The sequence below is a fragment of the Falco rusticolus genome, chromosome 17 (assembly GCF_015220075.1).
Source record: "Falco rusticolus isolate bFalRus1 chromosome 17, bFalRus1.pri, whole genome shotgun sequence".
NCBI lineage: Eukaryota > Metazoa > Chordata > Aves > Falconiformes > Falconidae > Falco > Falco rusticolus.
The window spans coordinates 3,657,487-3,666,951 of NC_051203.1; the positions used below are offsets into that span (position 1 = coordinate 3,657,487).

Genomic DNA, 9,465 nt, shown 5'->3' on the forward strand with positions numbered 1-9,465 from the left:
TGGGCTACCAATTTTACAATTACAATTTTTACCAAGTCAATTTTGACAATTGTAGTTGCTCTGCAATGACAATCCCATCGGCGCTGGTAAGGCGTGGAGCTGTTGGACATCAGCGGTGGCTTTGGAAGGGTGACAGGGGCTGCCACTCTTCGGATGTGACGTGTGAGCACTCCTGGTCTGCTCCAGCGCCGGGTCACCAAGCCGTGCCTCCGCAGCCCTTGCTGTGGGGATGCTGCTGGCTGCACGCCGCGGTCCTTTGGCAGCAGGGAAGCCTGTCGGGCCACCATCCTGCCCATCACACTCACCATGTCGCCGGTGCATGCTCGCCCAGCACCGTGGGGGACCTTGTGGCATTTGCAGGGTGGTGGCTTTGTTGGAGAGGTCCCACCTCGGAAAGCCCTGAGTGATCCGTCGAGTCTGAATCGTGGTGTCCGGCTGGTCTCCTAACGAGCACTTTGCCCATTAATCTTTCCACCGTGCAGAGGGATGGGGGAGCATGGGGAGCACAGGCAGCAGCCGCTCTGCAGCTCGGGCTGGGGAGCTGGGGGGGGGGGAGGAGGGGGGACCCGCCGCCACCACCCAGGGGTACAAAGTCCATAGCAGCAAACTCAAGATAAAGCTGCGGAGACCAACCTCCTGCCAAAGCCAAACAGGGATTCACTTCCCTGGGCGCGGAGCTGAGACCTTAAAGGGCCTCTGGGGAGCTGCGGCACTGGTTCACCAGCACTGCTAGGACCCCCTGTGTGGGGATGCAGAGCATGGCAGCCTGCAGAGATGCTCCCCTGCCCCTTCTCCTTTTCCTCCTGCTTCTTTCCCCACCCGAATGATTTTGCAGAGATAGAAACCACCGGTGCAATAACCTGTGCACCAACACGGCCTCTCCCAGCACCGCCACCAGCTTGTGGTGGAGCCTGGCCACCTCCTCTGACAAATTGCCATCACTATGGATTTCCACTGCTGTCCTGACCCTGTTCCCAGAGACCTACCTAATGCAGGAGCCACCTGCACCCCTCAGGGCTCCCGATGGAGCCCCAAAACAAGACACAGCCCCTGGGCAGCGAGGTGCTTGGACTACACGGGTAGCAGGGGTCTGGTCCAGTCCACGCAGAGGTGGGATGCTGCGTTGGTGCCCATCCCCGAAGTCACATCGGCAGGCAGGAAAGCCTTATGGCATGTAAGAAGTAACGCAGAAATACAACAAAGACGCTTTGCCTCACGTCAGAGACTCTGATAAATTTTACCCTGACTGTTGCCAGAGCTGAAGCCGGACTAAATGGCTTTTAGGAGACTCGTCAGGTGTTCAGGGCTTGTGAAAACTAGGACATCCTGACTTGCCTCTGGCTAACTCCTTTGTGAGAGCCCAGCCAAAGGTTCTCCACCTCTAAATTGGGGTGTAATGACACTTGCCCCCCCTCTTTCACGAAGCTTCACCTCTTTCTGATCTAAGTAGGAAAATAATTCACCGCGCGGATCATAAAAGTCATCAAAACGGCAACCCGGGGTGAACTGAGCCGCAGATGGAGGGAAGGGCGCGGACGCTCGGAAAATGAGAGGTGGAGAGAAAAATAGCTGTCATCTGGAGCTCTTTCCCCTGTAGGGTTAATGTTCACTCCCCCCTTCGCCATCCTTTGCTCTTCCCCTCCCTGCCCGTGATTCCCAGCCATTGGCTGTCTCTGTAGGTTTAGGCTAAAAAGCCTGTAATTAGGACCCCGGCTGACACAGATCCAGTTTCCTGGGCAGAGCAGATTAAAAAAAAAAAAAAAAAAAAAAAAAAAAAAAAGAGAGAGAGAAGAAAAAAAAATTGTTTCCCTGCCTGAGCTTGGATGTTTTCCTTTCGCTTTGCAAAGTTTTCCCGGCTCAGCCTCCATTCCCTCCCCTCCGCCGGAGCGGGGCGGGCCGGCGGCGGCGGGGCTGGAGCGGGCGGCGGAGCGCGCAGCGGCGGAGCCCGGGGACCGGAGCGCCGGGAGGGGGCAGGTAGGTGAGGCTGGGGGCGGGGGGGGGGTCCTGGGGTGGGTTACGTGTTGGGCTGGAGTTGGGGGGGCAGCGGGAGAGTCTCCGTCCGGGAATTGTTGCAGGGGAAGGGGAGGCGAAGGAGGGGAGAGGGAGGGGGTTTTGGCTGTTCTTTGGGAGAAATAACTAAGGGAAGGGGAATGGTATTGCTCCCCCCGTGGGCTTTTTTGGGGGGAAAATGTCCCCTGAGAGCAGGAGACGATGTCCACTCCATCACCAGACTCTGCCACCCCGGGCCGTGCGGACAGGTGCGTGGGCAGGGAGCTGCCAGGGCTGCCCACCTCCCTCGGCCACCCAGGGGACCAGGGTCTCCACCAAGGTGTGCTGGCTCCGCCATCCCTCCTCCACCCGGGATTCAGCGGGAATGGGATGTTTTGGGCTTGGCGATGGAGGTTTTCACTGGAGGGGGCTGGGCCCCATCACACACCGACATGCCGGGATGAAATCCGGTGGCGGCGGGGGGCTCGGGGGCTGGGTTCGGACCAGCGGGTGTACGAATGGCTGAGTTACGGTGGGTTAATGGGTACCCAGGGCAGCCAGCCGTGCCTGTGCTCTCACGAGGGGGGAAAACACACGAAGAAAAGCCTTTTGCAGCACTGGCACATCCCCCTGGAGAGCAAATAGGCCATGACGTTGGCCATGGTCCCCTCCGGTGATGTGGAGGACATGGTGCCATATGGCGGAGTGGGATGCTGAGACACCCCCCTATCATTCGGGGGGGCTGCACAGCCCCTGTCCCTCCACACTGCTGGCCCATGAGACTGCTGTGCCCGGCCAGCAGCACCCAAGCGTTGCTCCGCCAGCAGCACCCAAGCGTTGCTCCACCTCGTGCCATCACAGGTCCAAAAGCCACCCCTGGCTCCTTTGTGAGACAGGCTCCAGCTCAGGCAGCCTGGCTGGGGCTGCGTTGCAGGATTAGCTGCTCTGGCTTGCCTTGCCAGCCATCATCAGCTTATCTCACCCCAGAAAAAGATGCATCTTTATTGTTCTGCATCTTTATTTCCATGTACCTTCGTTGCAGCTGTGTTGACAGGAGCTCAAACAAAAACAGGTTATCCTGTGGGTGAGGTGGTGAATACAGAACTATGCCTCTGAAAGCTGCCAGGGGTTTTGGGTGCTTGAAAGGGGATCCGATCTTTTTGGTGATGGCAAGCTGTTGTGTTTCCTCAGGGTGGCGGAGCTAGGGAGTGTTGGGTGCTTCTGAAAAATAGGCTAGAGGGGTCTGAAGGTGGGTCTGCTGAGATGAAGGGGTGACTTTAGAAAACCAAAAGCTGGGGCAGAGATGCAGATCAGCCCCTGGCCACGCTGGGAAGGGGGAGCCTGTGCTGAATGCGAATGGGCCAGGGTGGCTGCACTGCAAGTTAATGTGTGACCTTGGCAGGAGAGGGCTGGGAGCCTGCACATGCTCCCATGGCCAGCTGGAGACAGGGCTGCTCCTGGGGAGCCAAATAAGATTAATATTTCCATGCATTTTAGCTTCTCCTACCCAGGGAGCTGTGACTGCTTCGCAAAGGGCTGTAGCTACTGTGGGGAACATGCTCAGAGCAGTCAGGGGAGTCCTGCGGAGCCTCCATGGCTGCTTGCAGCCGTGCTAACACAGAAAGGCAGGGGAGCATGGTGGGGACATTGCCCATCCTTCAGAGAGCACCAGGGAGCAGAGCAATCAGTCTGGAGGAGCTTCCACAGGCAGGACAAGAGGCTTTTAAAGCAAAGGTAAATGAATGCCGGTGGCACTCAGGCCTGCTCAGCTGGCTCATCACACGTCCCTTCCTGGGGGATGCACCTCCAGCGCTTGGGTCTGTGCTGGCAGGGAGGAGCAGCTCCCCCAAAGTGCCCTCCTGCCATCTCTTCCGATGCCTGGTCCAGACTTTCCTGCCACTGCTTGAGAGCAGAGACAGGCTGGGAGCATCCCGGTATCCTTTGCAGGACTGCCCGGAGGCAGCAAGGGAGGGCAGGAAGGAAGAGGGGACAGGGAGCAGAGGAGACAGACCTGTCGGGGCTGCCTGGCTCCTTAGCATGGGAGGCGCGTACCTCTGTCACTGTCTGGGGCTAATTACAGGGACTTGTCTACGGCCCAGACAGCTGCCAGCCGGTGTAATCACATCAAACTGGGCTGGGCTCTGCAGCACATCCCCATGGATTCACAGCGGGCAGGAGCCCTGCCCTCCCTACTGTCCCCCATCATCACCCTGCTGGGCTCCCTGCTGACAGCCCTGTGCATCCTGCCACGGGGCTGGGGCCACACAAGCACCACCAGCGCCGCTGCATCCACGGAGCATCCGAGGGGTCTGTTTACAGCAAAGCCCCAACAGATTAGACAAATGCAGCTTAGAGGCTTAATAAGGCAAGCACAGCCCAGGACTGCCATCCACCTCCCATGGGGAAGGAAAAGCAGAGATGCATGTTACCCAGAGAGGTGTGTTACCCTCACTCAGCATCCACATGGATACATGCAGTCCTCCTGCACAGCTGTAGAGCTGGGGCTGCTTACTGGCCCAACAGCAGCAGTGGTACAGTGGTCCTTCAACAAGTCAGCAAGGCCAGGACTGTCTTTGAGCTGCAAATACACAGAGTTGAGTCAGATTATTTCATCCCCATCCCCTCCAGAGCTGTACACAGCTTTGAGGAGCAGCACCATGCAACCAGCCCTGCAGACTTTCTGAGCTAACCCCAGGACCAACAGACCCCAAACCCCAACAAAGAGCAAGCAGCCCTTTTGTTTTATCCTGCTGATGAGTCAATCTGTGGCGTTAATCATTGACCCAGGTGCAGGCAGGGAAACTTGAGCTGCCCCAGGCTGATGCCACCTGCTTCCAGCTGCAGAGCTGGCTACTTTGGGTGCAACATCCCCAGCACCCCATGATGCTACAGAGGAAGGGGCAGCTGTGGTGGAAGGAGCACACTGGGAGCAGGGGCTGAGCTGGGGGTGTTGAAGCTGTTAGTGGGACAAGTGGGGATGCTGGTGCTGGGCAGGATGGCCCTGACAGCATGGGCTGGCAGTGGGGGATAAAGTAGATGTGCAGAAGTAGCATCCCGTTGTGGAGTGAACCGGTCCTCACGGTGGCAGTGATGCAGGAAGACCTAGGTGCGTGGCCTGGGGGTTATCGCCCCTCAACCCTGAGCCTGTGCCAAGCCACTTGCTGTGTAAAATGCTTTCCAGAGCAGCTGATCAATCCAGGGTGGGCACTGCACAGAGTGAATCCCTGGCGCTGTTTGGTCACAACACCGGGACTTGCCCCCAGAGCAGCAGCTCAGTCCATCCCACCCACATCCCACCCTTGCTCCCCATGCCGGGGCAGTAAGCGTGGGCACAGGGTGTCAGGCTCCGGGCTGGTGTCCAGGGAGCCCCAGGAGCCACCAAACACCATCTCGCCTTTGTTTTGGAAAGCCAAGCCAGGAAGGAAGCGAGCAGAGAAGAGCAGTGCGTGGGGAGGAGGGGACGGGAGCCGATGGGTTTCCACTGCGTAACCATCAGCCCGGCGAGGTGGTGGCGGCCGGGCGAGCTGGCCGCCCAGGCAGGAACAGCCACTCGGGGCAGAACAATAGCAGCCCGAGGGGAATAAATTATTTTCCACTGAACTGCACTAGACCTCCGTCTCCTCCCACTGTCCCACTGAGGGCCAGGCCACTAGACCAGGGATTAGCTGTTGCCAGCAAAGGACTGGTGGCAGCCAGGGAGAATCTCCTGCTGTGAGTGAGCGAACGGCCAGTGCTATTTCCCAAAACCTGTTGTGCCGTTTTCCAAAACCTGTTCTAGCTGGAGAACCCAGGGTCTTCCCAGCTCAGCTTCAACCCATCAACATCCTATCGGCGCCTCCTGCTTGGCAGAGAAAGCCCCAGCCCTGCCAAGCACCCATGCCCTCGGTGTGGGCTTGCTTATAACCCCTGCAGAGAAAGGAGCAGCCCCCAAAAGCCCTTGGAATTCTGCAGGGGTTCAGCCAAGGGTCCTGAGGTCGTGGTAGTGCTGAGCATCATCCTGGCTGGGCCTGCCCTGGGGTCCCTCCCTGGGCTGAGGGGCTGCTCATCCTGCTGCCACGTGGAGACAGGTCCGCGCTGGGCAGGTGGGATGATACATGTCCTGGGGATGGCCCCCTGCCCCCTGCCTCGCCGGGGGTCTCACCAGCTCTGCTCCTCTCTCCCCAGCTCATGTCCCTGCCGAGCCCCGCATGGCCCCAGCGGGACGAGCCTCCCCCCTGCAGCACCGCCACCGGGCTGCCGCCGGCCTCGTCCGACAGCGACTCTGGTTGTGCCCTGGAAGAGTACCTGGAGCCCCCCGCGGACCCCGTGCCCCCTGAGGTGGGCAGCACCCCGGCTCTCCCTGGGCTCCCTCTGCTCCCCACCCTCCTCAAGCCCTGCGGGTGCCATCCAGGGGTGGTACCCACAGCAGAGCATCCCCAGCCCCGGGATGAAATAGGTTTTAGCAGCTTGGAGCAACGCAGCTTGATCGCCCTAAAAAATCTGCTTGTGTTTCTCCCGTGCCACATCCCAAGGTCCCGCTGTGCTTCGGTACCTGCTCGCCGCCGCCTGCCTCTCCTGCCGACAGGATCCAGCTCCGTGCCAGAGCCCTCCTGCAGCAGCTGCCGCCTCAGGACTGCGATGTAAGACACCTATTTGTTGGGTGCTGCCCACCCCGGGCTTCACCCACCGTGCACCACCTCACCTCCACCTCCCCGTGCAGGAGCGGTACTGCCCTGACCTCGCGGAGGAGGAGAGGAGGCAGCTACGAGCCTTCAGCGCCCGACGGAGACGGGAGGCGCTGGGGCAGGGGCTGGCATGTCCCGTGCCGGGTCCTTGCCATGGCTGTCCCTGCAAGAAGGTGAGGCATCCCCCCAGCACCCATTCCCCGGCGGGGACCTGTCCCCAGAAGCCAGCCTGGCCCCAAACCCCGCGTCCCTCTGCCTTGCAGTGCGGCAGGAAGCTGAACAAAGGGGACCCGGGGGTTTCAGCATCTCGGCTGGGGGACCAGTTCTGGCACCCGTCCTGCTTCTCCTGCCATTTCTGCCACCAGCCGCTGGTGGACCTCATCTACTTCCAGCAGGATGGGAGGATCTACTGCGGCAGGCACCATGCTGAGCTATTCCGGCCCCGCTGTGCCTCCTGCGACCAGGTTAGTGCCGGGCAGGGGAGAGGCTTTTACATCCCTTGTGCTGCTGTTGCTGCACACGCTGAAAGAACCACTGATGGGCAGGAGGAAAGGCTCCTTCCTCAGCCTTGCAGCGAGCCCCATGCCCATGCCAAGGCATGGGGGCTCCTCCTCGCTCCTCGGCACAGCAAAGCACCCTCCGGGCTGTGGGTTTTCTATCTGGGTGCTTAGGGGATGGGGTTTTTTTCATCCTCCAGCTGATCTTCATGGAGGAGTGCATCGAGGCGGAGGGCCGGCGCTGGCACCTGGAGCACTTCTGCTGCCTGGAGTGTGACGTGCCCCTGCGTGGGCAGCGCTACGTGATGAAGAGTGGCCGGCCCTGCTGCTGCGGCTGCTTTGAGAGCCTCTTTGCCGAGCCATGCCAAGCCTGTGGAGACCCCATCGGTATGGCCCCTGTCCCCCCCAAACCCTGGGCAGGGTGCGCTGGGGCTTCCCTGCCCGGGCAGGCAGCACCTGGGCTGGGAGGGCTGCAGAGCCAGAGCCCCGCGGCTCGGCTTGGCACGGAGGATGGGGTTTGGCACACAACCATGGGAAGAGCCTCCCCCTCACCCGTGGTTGCCCCTCAGGTGCCGACAGCGAGGAGGCCACCCACCAAGGGCTCCACTGGCATGCCCGAGCCGCCTGCTTCTGCTGCAGCCTCTGCCGAAAGCCGCTGCGTGGGCAGCCCCTCACCTCCCGCCGCGGCCGGCTCTTCTGCTCCGAGACCTGCAGCCTGGGGCAGGATGCATCCTCCACCGCCTCCGACTCCTCCGACTCCGCTTTCGCCTCGGCTCCGTCCCCTGACTCGACACCCCTGTCCAGAGCCAGCCCCGGCAGCAGGACCACGCCGGGGACGGGCAGCACCTCGGCGGCCGGGGGCTGCAGGCAGCGGGTGGAAGGGGCTGGTAGGGATCCTACTGCTCCACTTGCCACGTGGCACGAGGGGAGCGGGAGCAAAGCCAGGCTCTGGGGTGGTTTATGGGTTATGTCGCATGGGTGCAGCCCAACTCAGGGCTGGAGCAGCAGCCACGAGCCCCCAGCCCACCTCCCACAGCAGGGCGAGTGCTGGGGGCTGCGGTTTGGTTGGTACAACCCTCTGTTGCAGCCTGAAGCGCTGTGTGAGGGGCTGTGCAGGGCAGGCTCAGCCTTCCTCTTCCTCACCCATCCTTGCTTTCTTTCTTCCAGAGGCTTTTTTGGATCAGGCCCCTGTGCATCCTGCATTCAGGAGCCTGGAGGACTGTGGAGCAGCTGCTAAGGAGCGGAGCAGGGATGCTGCGCACACAGGGATGCTGGGGCCACCAGCCGGCCACCCCTCCGCCCCCCAGCCCAGCGCAGAGGGTCCCAACGAGCCTGGAGCCTTGGGCCACCCAGTTTCAGGGGTCCCTGACCCCCGAACACCCACAGGCAATGGAACCCCGCAGTTCCAAGCGGGCACACCCCCTGCCAGGCACAGCCCACGGCCAGAGGACGTCGACCTGCAGGACATCACGGAGGAGGACGACTCCTGGTGTCCCACCTGCTCTTCATCTTCGGACTCAGACTCGGAGGAAGAGGGTTTCTTCTTTGGGAAGCCCATTCCCAAGCCCGGGATGAGTTCCCTGGGCAGGGAGCCCCCGGGGAGGGCTGGGGGCAGGACGGCGAAGCTGCGGGGCAGCAGCAAGCACTGCAGTGTATCCTAGCAGTGGGGACCCGGGGGCCCTTGGCTGGCACTGCCGTCCCACCGGTCCCTGCCGGGTCCTGCCAGCCGCTGCCATAGTCTTAACAGGTTCCACGTGCGTTTTGGACGCAGCCCAAGGCTAGTGGGGAGAAGCTGCTGGGATCCTTCCCCCCGGCAGCTGCTGGCAAAGCACAGCCTGCAATTCCTGCCGGCCTCTCCCGCAATTAGGAACTGGTAAAGCAGGTAGGGAGCAGAGAGCCGGCAGCCCGGGCCAGGGCTCCCATCTCAGACACGGCGGCAGCCCCGGAGAGCAGCCGCACGCAGGGGAGGGCGGCCGGGTGCTTAAGACAAAGGCAGCTGCCTGCATCGTCCCGCTGGGGGGCTGCTGCTGAGGACCCATGGCGACAGGAGGGGTGCTGGCCACCAGGCTCGGATCCTTCCCTCAGACACCTCCTTGAAGGATGAGCAACACTGCCAGATGCTCTCCATCCCTGGTGGCACCGTGTCCTGCAGCCACCACGGGGAGGGGACCAGGGGCGATGCTCCAATAAAGTTTGGCTGAAATCCCAACGCAGGAGAGCCACCACACGTCTGCCCCTTCCTCCTCATCCCAGGGTCACCGCGGCACTGACCGTGCCACCAGAGCAGCATGAGCCCCAGGGGTGGCCGCTGCCCT

General features: G+C 61.4%; 1 protein-coding gene across 1 annotated transcript; it reads left to right on the plus strand.

Annotated features, from left to right (window-relative positions):
• The first annotated feature begins 1,793 nt into the window (after positions 1-1,793).
• Positions 1,794-9,356, plus strand: PRICKLE4 (prickle planar cell polarity protein 4). The gene is made up of 8 exons (XM_037410830.1): positions 1,794-1,974; positions 6,154-6,306; positions 6,501-6,608; positions 6,689-6,826; positions 6,917-7,117; positions 7,351-7,537; positions 7,720-8,037; positions 8,318-9,356. Exons 2-8 carry the CDS (start codon positions 6,157-6,159, stop codon positions 8,809-8,811), a joined length of 1,596 nt encoding a protein of 531 aa, XP_037266727.1. The 5' UTR covers positions 1,794-1,974; positions 6,154-6,156; the 3' UTR covers positions 8,812-9,356.
• Positions 9,357-9,465: the final 109 nt, after the last annotated feature.